This window comes from Scomber japonicus, chromosome 5 (genome assembly GCF_027409825.1).
Source record: "Scomber japonicus isolate fScoJap1 chromosome 5, fScoJap1.pri, whole genome shotgun sequence".
In the NCBI taxonomy this organism is placed as follows: domain Eukaryota; kingdom Metazoa; phylum Chordata; class Actinopteri; order Scombriformes; family Scombridae; genus Scomber; species Scomber japonicus.
In genome coordinates, this window is record NC_070582.1 from 27,746,578 (window position 1) to 27,764,371 (window position 17,794).

At 38.4% G+C, this 17,794-nt stretch overlaps 1 protein-coding gene across 1 annotated transcript in view; it reads right to left on the minus strand.

Moving 5' to 3' along the window:
* Positions 1 to 575: 575 nt before the first annotated feature.
* Positions 576 to 17,794, minus strand: part of cbln1 (cerebellin 1 precursor) — a 28,066-nt gene continuing 10,847 nt past the window's right edge. Inside the window, exon 3 of the mRNA XM_053319355.1 lies at positions 576 to 773. Coding sequence (XP_053175330.1) covers positions 576 to 773 — 198 coding nt within the window. The remainder of the gene's footprint in view (positions 774 to 17,794) is intronic.

Genomic DNA, 17,794 nt, shown 5'->3' on the forward strand with positions numbered 1-17,794 from the left:
TGATAGAGATGGATGAATTAATGATTGAATAAATGAATGTGGAGGAAGAGGGAGGGTGGGGGTGGAGGTGGGGGGGGGTGGTTACACTCGGGCTTCAGAACACTCTGGAACATATAAATGATCAATTGCGTCTTTCAGCAGAGAATAAAAAAGGTTTTGGCGGTCCAAAGCTGCAGTCAAGCCTCAGAGAAACAGAGGGAGGAAAGGATGGATGGAAAGATGAAGGGAAGTGAAGTAGCTGGCCACACACTTTCATGTCTTGGCTCCCTATTGTCCTCTCGTTTTACCCTTTTTTCTGTGTCATGCTTTTACATCTCTCTATAACATATGCCATTCTTCCTCGTCCCTCCTCCCTCTGCCGCGTCTCAAACAGAAGTCTGTTGTCACGTTCCCTTCTTCATTTTTCTTCTTCTCCGCCTCCTCTACCATCCTATTCACACCATTTTCTCTTCCCCACGGCCCTCCGCCTCCTCCATCTGCCTTTTCACCTCTTCATTGTAATTTCCATCTTCCAGCAGCTCCTCCCTTTTTCGTTTCCACCCTCTGCTCCTCCTCTTCTTCCTCTCGCTCTTTCTCTACATGGGGAACACCAGGAAGCCGGAGAAGGTGGAGTATTTCCAGCCTCCCATTAGGTTTCCTCTCTCCAGTTTGAGGTAGGCCCGGTCTCCCTTCTCCATTTGAATCAGGACACCATTGCTGGCCGCCTCGCGTGTCACGTCCTGGTCACCGGCAAATGCCGAAATCACCGGCCAGCCGTTGTGCATCAAGCTCACCTGGATGAGACGGAACAGGAGAGACATTTTACTGAATGGAAAGAGATTAAGAGAGACAGACTGGCAGACAGACACTCACTCACACACGCAGGGAAAGGTTAAAGGTTAACTCTTATGGGGGTTACAGGTTACTTTCATTGTCTCCCAGAGGAGAAAATTGTTTTGGATTCCAGAGAACCGCTGCATCATCCACATTACAAACCACACTGCAATAAAAACACATTCAATTCATTAAATGGAGGGACATCTGGAATGATGCACGCAGTGTTGGGGAGTAACTAGTTACATGTACACGTAAATTAAATTACAAAATAAATGTAACTGTAATCCATTACAATTACTGAAATGTGTCATTAAATTACAGTTACTGATGAAAATGTTGATGATTACAAAGGAGGTTACATCTGAATTCACACCTTTAAGATTTTGTTACATGTTACTGAATACATATATTGCTGTTTTTAATGCAACAACAATACATTTTTATATGTTGTGAATTAATTATGACACAGACCTAATTTGGAGCACACATGGGCTTAAATGGTATCACAGTACCAATTAAGCCCATGCTAGACTTTTGACTTGTTTCATCAAATATCTTTATTTTATATAAACTCCAAACTCTACATGAACTAATGAATACATTTTCAAATGAAAGATAAATCTTCTTTATAAGAAATGATCTCCTTTATAAATCATGTCACAGCTGAACTTAGATTTTGGTGTTTAATGGGTACACTTACCCTAACAGCTGAATACATTTGGTAGAAAATTAGAAAAGTAATCAAAAAGTAATTAAAGTTAATAAGTTACATTATTTTGATTCAATAATTGAAATAGTTACATTATTTATTACATTTTAACTAGTAATCTGTAACCTATTACATTTCCAAAGTAATGTAATCCCAACTCTGGATGCAAACCCAAAATACACTTTATCCTGATGCTTTCACATTTAAACTTCTTGCTGTGCCGCAACATCCCAACAATCTTTAAATAATGTAATTGGGGGAAAAAAACATAATGAAAAAAATGCATTTTTGTTATGATAACACAACACTGCCTGGCACAGCTGCTGGGAATTCAGCACATATCAATAGATTTATCAAGAATGGCTGCTTCTTTTTTTTTCAATTACCACTTGGAGAGGATCTAACAATGACTTAGAGCGATATTCACTCACAGAAAGACACAGCAGACCCACACGCTGTCTCACTCAACAGATGTTTCAATAGGGAATAACATCTTCTTCAAACAAAGAGAAGTATCTGTCAAAGATGTGTCCCCCTCCCTTCCCAGGCTAGCCAGCATACACACCAGACGACAGCTTTCATCACTTCTCTTTTGAGCAACAGCAGAAATACAAGAGCTCCCTGGATTAGTTTCTCCCTTATGCTTCACTAAGAAATGGTTTCATGCTACCCCTGACACTAACGCAGCGCTAAAAGTGACTGGAATCAAATTTGGGGAAATGTCTATTTAGGCATGATCACACTGTAAAACCTGTGAGATTACAGACCTTCCTGTGAGAACATTTACTGTACAACATATATAGGATGTTGTTTTAGTGCTACATTTCTAGAGTTAGTCATATACTAAGCAGACATAAAGTGATCTGAAAACAACACCCTATATCAGCTCAAATGAATCATGATGTTTTAGGTGAAAAATTTAAGTAACATTTAACCCTTACATACTGTCCATATAATGACCTGTCTTATAATTAGTGCTTTTTTGAACCACTAATGTATATTGTGTCCATGTTTTCTTTAGATTTGAAAATACATTCACAATAACACTATATTATGACCTTATGTTATCTAAAATGAGAACATAATAGCCATCATTGTTTCTGTTAATTAATGTAAAGTGAAGGATGCAACAGTATTTGAATATTAAGCTTCATGATAACCTTTAACACTCTCTATGTCCAAAAATATATACATTTTTGGACAATCTAGGCCACTATAGGGAAAGTCAAAATTTCAGGCTTAATGAGTGTAATTTATGTGGTTTTTAATTGCTTTCAAATGCTTTAAAATGGGTCAAATATGACCCGAACAGTAAGTAAGGGCTGCATTTGAGCACTACATATTTATAGTACATATCCACAGGGCCGGAGCTACCATACAGGCAATCTGAGCACGAGTACCCTGGGGCCCTTAAGCATATAAGGGCCCTCCTTAATGGGAGAAAAAGAAATGTGTACGCTTTTTTTGGGGGGGGGGGGGGGGGTTTGGTCAAGCTCAACTGCCATTCTTTTGATGTTGATAATTACCATCGCCGTTGGAAACCTAGTATGTCCAATCCATTTAATCCAGTTGTAATAAAATAATAAACTGTTCTCTAATTAAAATAGTTATTTTAAAAAAAGTCTCATGATTGACAGTGTAATCAGTCAATTTTTGATGACTGGGCAAGTGATGATTGGTTAGTAGACCACATTACACTGGGCTAAGGTTTTGTCAATGAGTGTGTGTGGGAAAAATGATTAACCAGCGGCCGGTGGTAACCACAAGCTAAGCAGGGCACATGAGCTTCAGTGCCCAGGGGTTGCATATTCAAAACATCTGATTTTTAATGTATAGAGTACCAGTATATTATAGCTTAATATTGGTAGGCAAGAGTTTTTTCAAGGCTTTTAGAGTTAGTCAGCACTAAAAATGTTAAGTTATCCCAGTTTAACGTCCATGATTTTCTCATGGCTCATGCGATGTCTTTTACTGCCATTGAGAAAAGAATCCATAATCCTTATGACTCCTGATGACTAAAAACAAGTTAAAAGCAAGATGAAGTCATGGTGAGGAGAAAATGAACAATGTTGTATCCACCACCTGTAAACCTTCCACTGTCAAACTTAGTGTTGGCGTTGTTCTTTCTTAACTACCTCTGCCTCCTCAATCAAGATACAACCATTTCAAATATTAGAAAATGTAACTCCTCTAACTGCTACTAATAGAAGTGTCTCACAACGCAGTGAATGTTGTGTATTATCACAATTATATAAAAGCAACATGCTGGTTTGAAGGTTGTATGATTCCATTGAACAGTTCAGAACATATCCTGTCAGGGAATATCTCACCTGAGCTCCACATACGTCAAAATATTTCTGTTCACTCTAGAAGTGAGTAATTGTAAAACTGTTGCTAACTGCTGGAGCACAGTTATAAACATCACATAATTATACACTTATCCACCTCATTCTACTTGATGGTCAGGAGAGGGTGAGTGTGTGTGTATGTGTGTGTATGTGTGTGTGGGCAGGAGATGGAGAGCCTGTCAGAGTCAAGAGCCCTCCTGGCCCGGCACTCCTCTTAATAGCAAACTGAACATAGCAACTCAGACTGTACGTGTGTGAATGGGTGTTTGGGTGTGTGTGTGTGTGTGTGTGTGTGTGTGTGTGTGTGTGTGTGCCCCTCTGAACAGCCAGTCTGTGAATTTGATGAGAACACTCAGACTATACTTAAATTATGATTTTTTTTAATTACCAGGATGGGAACATGCCACAGGTCATGGCAAAATTTACATTTGACAATGTTGAAAATTTAGTTAGTTTGACTGCAAATAATTGCAAAGGAAGTTATGCAGCATATTTGTGTGCACTTACATATTTTATAGTATATATTAGGATGTTTTTCTAATGTCTTTTATAGGTGCATAATTGGTGCACTCTCTAGTAGTATAATGCTTATTAGTGCTGCAGGCATTGTCAAAACATCATACATTTCACATCTGATGAATGGGAAATCGCTTTTAGGAGATTTAGTTTAAATGAAATATTCAAAAGCACAAGTGATTATCTGAGAACGTCAAAAGCACACACTACATTGATACAATGAGCAGATTTGATTTCACAGTGTACAAATAAGTGCTGTGCAATTCAGACCATTGCTGACAAAATATTTTTTTAAACATACAATATATGTATACACACTGTATAGTAGCCAAGTGACTCACTATGAGATGAGAGAGTATTGTCTTGGTTGCCTGAACTTGGCTCCAGATTAACACATTTTGTGCTGTGGGGAAAAAATAAATCTCCTCATACATATCTATTTAAATTCTGCTTTTCAGTTTGACAGTTTCACACTCTTCTGATCCATATTTGCCATCTCTCTGCAATCTACACTGACATAAAACACTATTCATGGATGGGGAGACGTCACCAAAGTCTTGTAACAGCTTTAGATATAAGGAGCATATACAGTAGACTGACAATATATTTCGAACACAACATTGTGCAATGGCAGTGCACATTTCTGGCTTATCATTTAACAGGCATAGACAGCAGGCATAATATTGACATTTTTGCAGAGAACCATTATATTGCCCAAGCAGTTCAGCCCATAATGATACCACTAACACCAGCAATACCATCAAGTGTCTAGTTTACACTAATGAGTTCACCAGTTTTATTGTTTCTGTTGGTCTTATACATGATTTGTTGCTGATGTCTATTGTAGTTTCCACACACTTGTATATGTGCTGTAATCAGAGCTTCCTTATTAAAGAAGAGCTGGCTCTCAATGTCCCTCCCTGGTTAAATAAAGGTTATACTAGTAACTGCAGCAACTGATGTAGGCTTCATTCAAATCTATCCTGATTTGATCACAAATGTAACACTGTTGCAATGCAAAGAGTCTGCATTTACTGATGGAGATGAGCACAAATACTTACAACAGAGCTCCAGAAACATGAAATTTGTGCAGCATGGTCTGCTGATCCAGTAGTGCAACCATCATCAGTAACGTCAGATATATAACTTTACGTGACACGTGAGAGGAGTGAGTAAAGGAAACAACAGATACAAATGTCAGATCCACATCCTATTTTTGACTAAACCTTTAGGTCAACCTTGAAAGTTAGACAAATAAGTTTGATAGATGATTGCCTGGCATTAGAAGCTGATGATACTTCAGTACAGTATATCATGCAGTAATGTTCACACATAAATGTAAAGACAATTTTACATTCTTGTTTGATGTTCACTTTTCTTGCTGCAAAACACGAGGAAAACTTAAAGGAGGCCAGTCTAAAAATATCAAGTACTTCCTCCCCCTAACCTAAAATGTCAATATTGTATAATATATGATAATATATATAATAATATATGAGCTCAATATTCTTACAAAACAGATGATGGATACTTTGGTTAAAAATAACATTATATGGAGAGGTGCAACCAAACACCTAAAATTAGCCTCATTAACCTCTAGATCATAATATGAACTAGAGGCACGGAGAAGGAAGAACAGGTGGAGGAAACAGAGGGAAAGCTAGCTTTAGATAGATAGAAATGCATGTAGAAGATGACAGAGCCAGGCAGAGAGAAAAGATAGGGATGGATGGAGAAGAAGGGGGAGACATGGTTCCTGTCTGATGTGCATGTAATGATTCCAAACACAGACAGAGATAGCAGACAAAGAAAATCCAGTTCCACTACATCACTCTCTTACCTCTAGAGACACAGACACATACGCATCATGCAGATGAAATCCCTCTTACCTACCCAACCGTCCAGCCAAGTAGCTCATGTGGAACACCTACACCACCACGCACTACACTACACTACACTACACTACACACTCTCTCTTTCCATCAGTCATTTATTTCAACTTTCCCTCGTTGTCTTGCTTTAAGTCTCCTTTAAGACATGGAATCTGCAACACTATGAGGTTCATCCAACTGCTAAAATAATGACTTTTTGGCTATCACAAAAAAGTTCTCCATTGTGGTGAAGTGCCATGTTGACTCTGTTCAAACACATTGGGAGCCTTTACAAACAAAGCCAAGATGCTTGTGTGATTTTTGGCTTCCGGCATTTGAAAGGAAAGTCAGGACGATGAAAGAATATACTGCAACATCTTAATAGGCTGTCTTGTTATCTCACATTGGGTGCAGAGAGCAGGTAGAGTGGTTCATTAATTTAAATTTCACTAATTTAATAATAATTATGATAATTCGATGATTTAAAAATCAAACCTGCTGCTTCAAAATGATCGCTGTGATTATGACAGTACTTCAAGACTAGTGTGTACACTAAATGCAAACACATCATACTATATGTAAGACTTTCCTCATTTTGTGCGTGCTCTTACCAGCAATGTGATAGCTTTTTTAACTTCCTTATTATTCATACTTCAGCAATTTAGAAAATGTTACAGGTCTGCTCTAAATAGACTGCCAGAATGACTTATAATACATTTTTTTTACTTAACAGACTTTTTAATCACGATGAATACATGTTAAATTGTTTTTTTACAGAAACAGCGCAAGTCTGGAAGGAAGACTTTGTGTCATTCTCTGGCTATATCTCTGTCTTTCACATACACACACACACACACACACACACACACACACACACACACACACACACACACACACACACACACACACACACACACACACACACACAGCCACACTGGGTCAGTGCATGGTGTGTGCCCTGGTGATGTATAGCTCTAATAAAGCTGTGACAGTAGCTTTGGAAAGATGAGACTGTGGTGTTGCGGTCGCTGGCGGTTAAGCTAGTGTCAGTCAGAATCTCAGCCTGACAAAATATAATATTTAGTCTACAGACAGCAAAACCCTACAAGGAACTGATACAGGTACCAATCCTTTAAACTATCAGTGCATACAGAAAACAGTAGGAAGCAAGAAACACACAACACAGCAAAGTTCAATATTCCTGATGCAAAATTTAAACAGTTCAGTGTACGTTCAACCCCACCCCAAAGTCAATCAGTCCCATCAGTCTGTGTAACTAAAAGTACTGGGTTCAGTCCTGACTTTCTTGGTTTCTACAGTTACTCTGTTGCATTTGTGTTCGAGGCAGAAGGCTCCCAGGAATGGTTTGTCATGGTGATGAACAGAGGGTGGCTGAAGAAATACCACAGAGAGTAAAAAGTAGAGCGATCCAGTCTAAAAGAATAGGCGGTGGACTTTGACTCACTGCGAGGAATTGGAATGTTAGCGATGGACATTTGGACGGACTGACCTCTTCATTACAACATGCACCACCTCCCTGTTCTCTTCACTGTCCTCCAGTACAATATCATATTTGACCAGTCCCATCTGATCAACAATTTGGTATGGACTGAACCACCTCGGCGTCAGTTTTGCATTGAATGATTTTTCTCTCTTTTTCTTGAAAATTTCCGTTCTCTGAAAGTCTTGTCATAATTGCATTTTTTGTTGGTTATTTGTGAGATTAAATGGGCGAATACAACGAGGTCCTGAAGTTTGGTGGTTGTTTGGTAGTTTGATAAGTCAAGTGTGGCATGACTGGGCTGTAGTAGGGCAACCGCTGGGCCTGTCCGAGGTTGAGTTTGACAGGGATGACTCCATTGGATTTGTTGACAGCAGGTATTGGGTGCAAAACAGAACTCAGATAGATACTCAAGCAAGTGTTTGTCTCAGTGTTTGTGACTTGACTTTGACTTTTTCCTCTGAGATATCTGGTTTCCACCAATGGCAGTGTACCCGGCGCACATAAGCAAAGTCCCTGCTGTAGATTGTACTGGCAGGTGTTGGGTTCACAGGGTTTGTTCCATGATGACGCTAACTACCTCAACAATACCTTGCAATTGCTCATTACATGTTGTTATTTCTTCCTGAAGGGAAAAGCTTGCAGTTGGTCCTCCTGGACAGCAGATGGCAACCTGCCCTTGCCAGAGCATTCTTGACTGGTGGGGTGAGGAGGAAGCTGCAATTGGCCCTCCTGACCAGCACAGGCCAAAGATTCACAGGAGAGATCCAGCAAATCTAGCAACTCAGCGTATCGAGTTTATTGTCCTTTGAAATTGAGGTTAGCTGAGTAAATGTTGTTTTCGTTCAGGTAAATGTGTTTTTGAGACTTTTAGCTAGGCTTTTGGATGCCCTCGAAACCAGGGCATGGATTTAGTTTGCTTTTAGTGTGTACACAACTAGTTTATACCATTTTCAAATCCCTTTAGCCTGGGGTGCCACTTTTACAAAGCAGTTGCTGGTAGTTGAGCCAGAGTGCCAGTCAGAGCCTCAGTCTGACAACATTTAATTTTTAGTCTACAGCCAGCAAAACCCTACTAAAGAACTGATACAGGTACCAACCTCTTAAACTATCATTGAATTAAAAAAACAGTAGTAAGCAAGAAGCACAGCAAAAATTCAGTGTTCTCCACAGTGTATTATACAAATAATGGCAAAGCATAGTTCACACATACAGTAGTTCAATGTATAGTTCAACCCCACCCTTAAGTCAGTGTTAGTCAGTGTTAAGTCAGTCTCCCTTACTACGTACAAGTTCTCTGCTCAGTCGTGTCTTTCTTGGTTTCCACAGTTACTTTGCAGCATTTGTGTTCCCAGCAGTGAAATTTCTTCTCAGTATTGCAGCTCTGTAATTTGCTCCAGACAACCCAGCGTTAACTCCTGTACTGTAGTTCAGACAAGGCATCAAGCACACAGGAATGGTCAGCCAGGACGATGAACAGAGGGTTGGTAAATAAATGGATCCTCTCTGTATGGATGGGCAGCCCACCAAACGGCAGACTCGCTGCTAGGGATTGGCACACTAGCAATGGACACTTGGTCAGACTGACCTCCTCCCTGTGTGTGTGTGTGTGTGTGTGTGTGTCGGCTTGTGGAAACACGCTGATTGCCTCAGTGGTCACACATGAACACACACACACACACACCTGTATGAATAAATAGGTGTTGATTGTGTCTCTGTGCAGCTGTCTGCCAGTCTCACTCACACACACACACACACACACACACACACACACACACACTAACACACACACACACAGTCAACTACACCCTTACAATTACCAGCCATAAATATAAAAGCATGATAATAGGGCTGTGCATCGTGTCAGGCCTCGAACGATCTGCATTCATTAATGCATAAGCACCAATTAACTGACTGAGTAACAGAGAGAGACAGAATAACAGAGAGAAAGAGAGAGAGAGCGGGAAGGCAGAATGAGGATATAAAGAGAGGAAAAGAGATAGAATGGCAGAAGACAGTAGCAGGGTAGAGAAAGGGAGAGAGAAAGACAATCTAGCTTTCAATATGTAAATAGAAGTTAGCTGACGTCTCAGTGCAGCACTCAATGCCAACGATACAATGACATCCTGTTATTGCATCATCAAATCCTGTCCAGTCGACTGTCTTGACATGACAATGACACTCGGAGAGTTTTTTTGTCCTACGTTTTTTTAAATGTCTTTCTTTTTCTTCTTTTCCTCAACATTGTCTCTTCCTTTTTTTAATCTCTAAATCTAAATTTCCTCTGCTTTATTTTACTCATCTCTTTTTTGCAACCTATCTTTCTTTTTTTCCCTCTCTTCTCTCTCTCACTTTCTTTAAATGTCTCTGTCATCTCTCTCTGTACAGACAGAGACATGATGATGGATAGAAACATAATGATGTGTCTGTCTGGAGCCTGTGACACCCTCTGTCTTTAAAATGGCCAAGTTTCAAATAGTGAAAGTTTTCTAAAGTTTGTAACAATGTGAGATGATGATGTGGAGATGATGAAGTAGTAGGAAAGCAAACCTTCAACAATAAATACATTATACATACATACATTAGGTTGTCACATCCCATTGTTGTATATCAATAACGGCCTCGTGTCACATTTACATAAAAACTGTGTGTTGAATTAGAGGACAGATTTTCATGTAGAGCTTGAGAAATAAACACAAATAATCTCAACCATCTCATCTTTTGACCATTGTTTCTGAGGACCATGGGACACAGTCAGGAACTCTGGAGAAAGCAAGCAAATTGAGATTTTTATTTTTGTCAACGGTTGTTTCCAAGGCCATGAATGAAATATCAAGCTCAAATTCAACATAGATTAGAAGTCATAGAGGCAATCAGATGGAAAGCTCCAGGACAAGTTGAGTAAATGGACCTTGGGTTGAGAGTGTTTTGTCAAGATCAGCATTAGTTTACTACAGCAATTTAGCAGAGCAAAACAAAGAACAATGAGGTTCCTGCTGTAACAATTTGGTTTGAGTGACAGTAGACAATTAGAGATCAATAACATTATATTATGCAGAGGGGACTGCAGAGCTGCCACCTATGAATAACTGTTGTAAACAGTGTTAAATCTGGTGATGCTATCTGAAATTACCCACAAACCTGCCTGCTGCCAACAGTTGGAGCGGTTTTAGTTGGTAAAAACCCAGAGCATCTATTACATGCTTTCTCATTATTGAAATCTAGAACAACTGTGCCGGCCAGGAGAATTTATTTAGGTCAGCTCTGTGTGTGTTTATTTTGTGGTTTCAAAAAGCTTTTTATTTTATTTTATTTTATGATTCCTAGAAATACAAACCAGAAAAACAATTACTAGTTTTTTTTCATCATTTTCACTGTACATAAATGAAAGCAAGCTTTTTATGTTATAATGCTTGAATATCCTAAACATACTCGTACGAGGTTTGTGTGCAGCGTGTCTCACAGTTGAAAGTAAATTACACACTCAGCAGTGTAATGGTAGGTAATGACTTTTTAAATGATCACTCAAGTTATTGCTTCAGTGAGAATAAAGAAAACCTAATGAGACTTTCATTCCTCAGTAAATACATACATGTAAGTGACAATGAATGAATGCCAAAAGGAATACCGCTCTGGATCTGCTATTTCTTTCTTTCTTTACACCGTTACCCAACAACAAGCAAACGTCCAACTATCGTGTCGCATTGCGAAACACTGGACGCTGTTCTGTCCACACTGAATCCATTAAATGTGCACTTCTGTTACATCATATAAACAAACCACGTACCTATCAGCTGCACACTCAAGAGCAGACTGAAGATGTAACCACTCAAGTAAAAATGGGTAAGTTCTTGCCATCTTCCTCCCTACCTTCCTTGTACTGTTTTAAACAGAAAACATATGTTTTATATTGTGATATTTATAGGTCTCTATACAGGACATAACATACAATATACTGTAGATCTCCCTCCAGCCAGCTGCCACCGTATTTAGGTATTTATCATGACATGTGGAGGTATCATAGAGATAAACTCCTCATTTCAACCAAATGAATCAGCCTTTCCTCGTCCATGACACCGTGTCCTAGAGCGGTAAAACGTGAGTGACAGGAAGTAAATAGAAACAGGGCGCCCGGCTAAAGTTGAGCTCAAAACAGCCAGCTGCTTAACGCTGTGTAGCTCTGAGTCGCTCGCGGCCAGTCAGGACATTCCAATAGAAAACAAAGCAATCCTCTCTTGGAATATTAAAGGGGCAAACTTAGCTATAAAGAGGAAAAAACTTCTTCTATACTTGAAACAAAAAAAGGTAGATATTTGCTTCTTGCAAGAAACTCATTTAAATAATGAGGAATCCACTAAACTCCAGAGGGATTGGGTTGGTAAAATATTTTTCAGTGCCTACTCCTCCAAGCAGAGGGGAGTGTGCATTCTAATTCGTAAGAACCTTAACATTGTTATCCATAAGCAACTTTCGGATGGGGATGGCAGATGGGTCGCATTAGACACAAGTTTTGGTGGCATTAGATGCTCTCTTATTAATATATATGCCCCAAATTCTGACTCTCCAGGTTTTTTTGTTGACATCTGCAATACTGTGAAACAGATTGGGAACACCTATGTGATACTTGGAGGGGACTTTAACCAGGTGAGAAACCCGGTACTGGATAAATCAAACATACCTAATACAAAAATAACACAGAAATCTCAACTAGCAATAGATGTTCTGGAGGAAGAGCTGGGGTTGGTTGACATCTGGAGGCTTTTACATCCTCAAGAAAGGGAGTATTCTTTCTATTCAAACCCGCACTCTTCCTATTCTAGAATAGACTACTTTTTGATATCCAAGCAATTGGTAGATATGACTGAGAGTGCTTCCATTGGTAATATTGTTATGTCAGACCACGCCCCAGTGGAAATGGTGTTTCATTTTAGTTCAGGATCTGAAGGCTTTATGAGTAGTTGGAGATTTAATACTTCTTTACTCCACGATGAGAAATCATATGATTTCATCAAGAAAGAAATCTTGGAGTACTGGGAATTTAATGAAGGATCCACTGCTAATCCTGGTCTTGAGTGGGATGCATTCAAAGCTTGTTTAAGGGGCAGATTAATCCAACATGCTTCCTACCTAAAGAAACAAACTGCTATCCGCTTACTCAATTTAGAGAAGGAAATTAAGGAGGTTGAAAAGTCACATGCATCTCAACTTAATCCGGGAGTACTGTCTCATCTAAATAAACTAAAATACGAATTAAATTCCATCTTGCAGAAAAAAGCAGAGTATGCATTGTTTAGGTGTAGACAGAGGTACTACGAACAAGGGGAAACAGCTGGCAGGTTTTTGGCACAGCGAGCAAAACAACAATACAATCAAACACTGATAACATCTGTGTTAAAGAGTGATGGGGTCTTAACCACAGATAGTGGGGAGATAAATGAGACATTTAGGACATTTTACCAATCATTATACACATCACAGTTCACCAAATCGGAGGAGGATATAGACAGTTTTTTGTCAGCGGTACATTTGCCATCCCTGTCAGAACAAATACAAAAAGAAATTGGGGGAGATATATCATTAGAAGAAATCCTGCAAGCTATAAAAAATTTGAATTCTGGAAAGTCCCCTGGGGGGGATGGCTTCCCCGCAGATTTTTATAAAGCATTTTCTGACATATTGGCACCAAAATTACGCATAGTTTTTCAGGATGCACTTAAAAAAGGCCATATGCCAGAGAGCATGCAAGCTGCTGTGATTACACTGATACATAAAAAAGGCAAGAACCCCCAACAATGCGGAAGCTATCGACCGGTCTCGCTTATTAATGTAGATGCCAAAATATTGGCTAAGGTTTTAGCTTTAAGACTGGAGAAACACTTGCCGAGTCTTATCCACCCAGACCAGGTGGGTTTTGTTAGGGGGAGGTCTTCTGCAGACAATGTTCGCAGGTTATTACATCTAATTTGGCATACAAGGAATAATATGGAACCTACTGTTGCTTTCTCGCTCGACGCTGAGAAAGCGTTTGATAGAGTAGAGTGGAGGTATTTATTCAGGGTGCTACATAGGTTTGGCTTGGGGTCTTCATTTATAAATTGGATAAGGCTGCTGTATAGTAATTCCAAGGCTTCAGTACTAACAAATAGAAAGAGATCTGACAGTTTTGACCTTCATAGAGGCACGAGGCAAGGGTGCCCCCTTAGCCCACTGCTTTTTGCGTTGGTATTAGAACCATTGGCGGCAGCCATTAGATGCAACACGAATATTAGGGGAATTCATGCTGGAAAAACAGAACACAAACTGCTATTATATGCAGATGATGTGTTGTTATTATCATCAAATCCAGAAATAGCTGTTCCCCATATACTGTCGGTGATCGATTCCTTCTCTCTGATCTCGGGCTATAAAATAAATTGGGGGAAGTCAGAGGCGATGCCTTTGTCAAGGATCTGCCCACCAGCGATCAGAAAAAATTGGCAGTTTAATTGGCTTCCTTCAGGCCTGGTTTATCTAGGCATTAAGATTACTCCAGCCTTGAATAATATAATGATGGAAAACCTCCTCCCCCTTATTCAGAAAAATGAGAGTACTTTACAAAATTGGACAAAGATAGGACTCTCCATATTAGGCAAAATAAATATCTTAAAAATGATGATAGTTCCACAAATCAACTATATCACATGTCTTTTACCTTTGAGATTCCCTCCCTCACTACTATCAAGATTCAATAGGGCAATTAATTCATTTTTATGGGCAGGCAGAAGACCTCTTTTCAATAGGGTTAAACTGTGCGCGGCTAAGGAGGACGGCGGTCTCAGTCTACCGAGAATTGACTGGTATCACTATGCTTTTTCTTTGAATCAGATGTCCAAACTGTATATGGCAGAAGACCAAGCTCCAGGATGGGTTTTAATTGAAAAGGAACTTACAGAACCCCTTCCTGTACACTCGTTTATATCACAAACAAGTGGAGAAATACCATTTGGGAACCCATTGCTTGAGTTTGCAAGGGACACTTGGAAAATGTCACACCAAATTATTGGGGAAAAGCCTTCTTTTACCAAAAAATCGCCTCTTTGGCACAACAAACTCTTAAAAGTGGGCAAGAAGACGCTTTATTGGAGAACTTGGGTCAAGGCAGGTATAGTTTCTATTGAGGATGTTTTTGAGAATGATTGTTTTATGTCATTTGGACAGATAATGATTAAATATAGAATTCCTCAGAAAGATTTTTGGAAGTATCTCCAATTGAGAAGTTGTATAATGTCCATAAACAGAAAACTTCCCCTAATACATCAAACTAGTATACAGGAAAGATTACAGAATAGACAACAGGTGAAGGGTGGGGCTTCGAGATTTTACAGTACTATGAGACAATCTCTCTCACCAAGACTCAATGGCCTCAAACGAGCCTGGGAAGAGGATTTAGAAAGTGAAATAACTGATGAGGGATTCAGAGAAATTGTGAGTTCCTGGTATAAAACATCTAGAGAAATACAAATGAGATTAATCACTTATAGGATTATTCATAGGAGCTACTGGACTCCATGTAAGATGGCAAGACTCAAACTACGGGAATCCGACCTGTGTTGGAGATGTGATAGTGACAAAGGTACATTTAAACACATGTTATACGATTGTCAAATGACCAGGAATCTATGGAACAATATAATATTCTTCCTTAACAGGGTACTTGGTACTGCAATGATGCAAAGCCCAGCACTCTGCATACTAGGTATGATACCTGAAGGGGTAGGTTTGACAGGCCAACAAGTTTCATGGTGTAGACTAGCCCTTATGACTGGCTGTAGGATAGTGCTTAGGCACTGGAAGGCAAAAAACATCATCCCTTTTAATGAATGGTGTGGCGAAATGACTAAGATAGCAAACTATGAACAACTAATTTTTAAACTGGACAACAAACTGGAGGTATTCTGGAAAGTATGGGGCCCTTACTTAAACATAATATTGAATGATTAACTGATATAACATTAATGTATTACAGTTAAGGCTCTTTCTCTTGCCTCTTGGTGCTTTATCTCCTCTCTGGGAGGCCTGGATGATATTTTCTTTGTGATGATGTCTGACCATGGGGGGTTTATGCCACTTGTGAAGGAGATGTTATGTGAATAGGGAGGTTTTATAAGGATAATGTGATATACATTGGGAGGTGTAATGATGCTGTATGCTCTTTTTGATGATGATACTGCTTACCCTGTGACTTTTTTCTTTTATTTATTTAATTTTTTATTCATTTATTTGTTTTTGATTTGTTTTTATTTGATTTTGTACTTTTATTTGTAGGGTCTGTTTCAAATATGTTTTCTTTATTGCTATTCCTTTTTTGTCTTTGTGCTGTTTCACTTGTATGGTACATTTATTTTCCTATGTGATAAAGTTGTTTGTATTGAAAAACAATAAAAAGTGAATTACAAGAAAACAAAGCAATCAAACTGATTTCGTCACTGATGCTCGCTCAAGTCACATTCAATTAGGACACATCATTCCAGATTAGTGTTATATATTCATATACAGTATGGCATTAGCTATACAGTAGATTATGTTACATTACAATATATCTTTAAATCCCTTTGTAGAGATTGTATTGCAAGCAAGAGACAGTGTTTCTTAAGTATTCATATGTACTTATCCTCCATCAGTGCCACAGTCACCATAGCAACCTCTACTATAATGATCTTTTTATGTTTATTTGTATGTTTCCAGGGAATCTCCTAAAATTATGAATGGATTCTCAGTTTTTCTTTTTTTTCAAACACTGGACACAAGTCATGTTTAAACTTATATAGGTCAGTGACAAATAAGGGTTGGCAAGATAAGCAATTCAAAAGTATCTTAAAAAATAAGACTGAAAATGTCAAATGGTGTAACCACTAAAGAATGATAAATATTAAATACTTTGTCCACCTGCAGTTATTTAAGTGCACTTATACAAATAATTACTATTAATTAAGATTGTATTCCATTAGCTTCATTTAATATAAAAGTTAAAATGTAACATCATGCCAAACTAGTTGATATGGTGTTTTATTGACAATTTAGTGTTTTTAAGCAAGTTGAATTATTTGGTACAAAGTTTTTATGGTTACACCACTTAGACATGTTTGCCATAATCCTCTAATATATTCTCTCTAAATGGATTAAAAGCAGAAATTTGATGCTGGCTCTACAAAAAAAGAATGTGTACAAGTTATTCATATGTTTATTTTCAAGTTATAACCCATTTAAATTTGATTAAACCACATGGAAACAAAAACACGTCATTTTTTATTCTTTACACTAATTACCAAGTTTCAAGCTATCAGTCAGGAGGTGTGTTGTGACAAGTAGTTAAAGAAAAATATACTACATCAGCTCATTCACAGACTTTTCAGACATATCATTAAAATGACAGATTGCTGATAAATGTAAAGGAAATTAATTTTGCATATTGGAGAAACTGAAAGTGAATTTACTATCTCTCTGTTGTTTTCTATGTGTCCTATGTGGGCCTGATACCCAGCAGTTTATTATGTAAGAGATTTCACAACCTAGAAAAGTGTACACAGGATGTTCTTTTTTTAAATTGGTAGTCTGATTTTTGAGCATCAAATTCTACATTTAACCACATTTTATCTCATTGAACTGTTCTGTGATGATTGCATCTGACCTCTGCTTCTTTCTATGTAAACAAAGAGTTATCGGATAGATATTGGATACTCTATGTTATGATATAGTATTGAGTGACAAGGAAAGCAGTCTATTTTTTTTTAAAAGCAGAAATGGTGCAAAGGTCACATGTTACTGAAATATTTATTTTATAGACCCAGGAACATATAAACTGATCTCTTCAGTCTTCATCAACATCACCTCAGGGAACAACATCATTAACTTGGGCACAACCTACTGACATCATTAAGGCAAAACCATCCAACTCTGAATCTGTTGCCAAATGCCAAACCACACCACATGAGGGAAAATGAATTAAAATGAGATAGTTGAAAATTGAAGCAGATGGTTCTTTGATTATTTATAG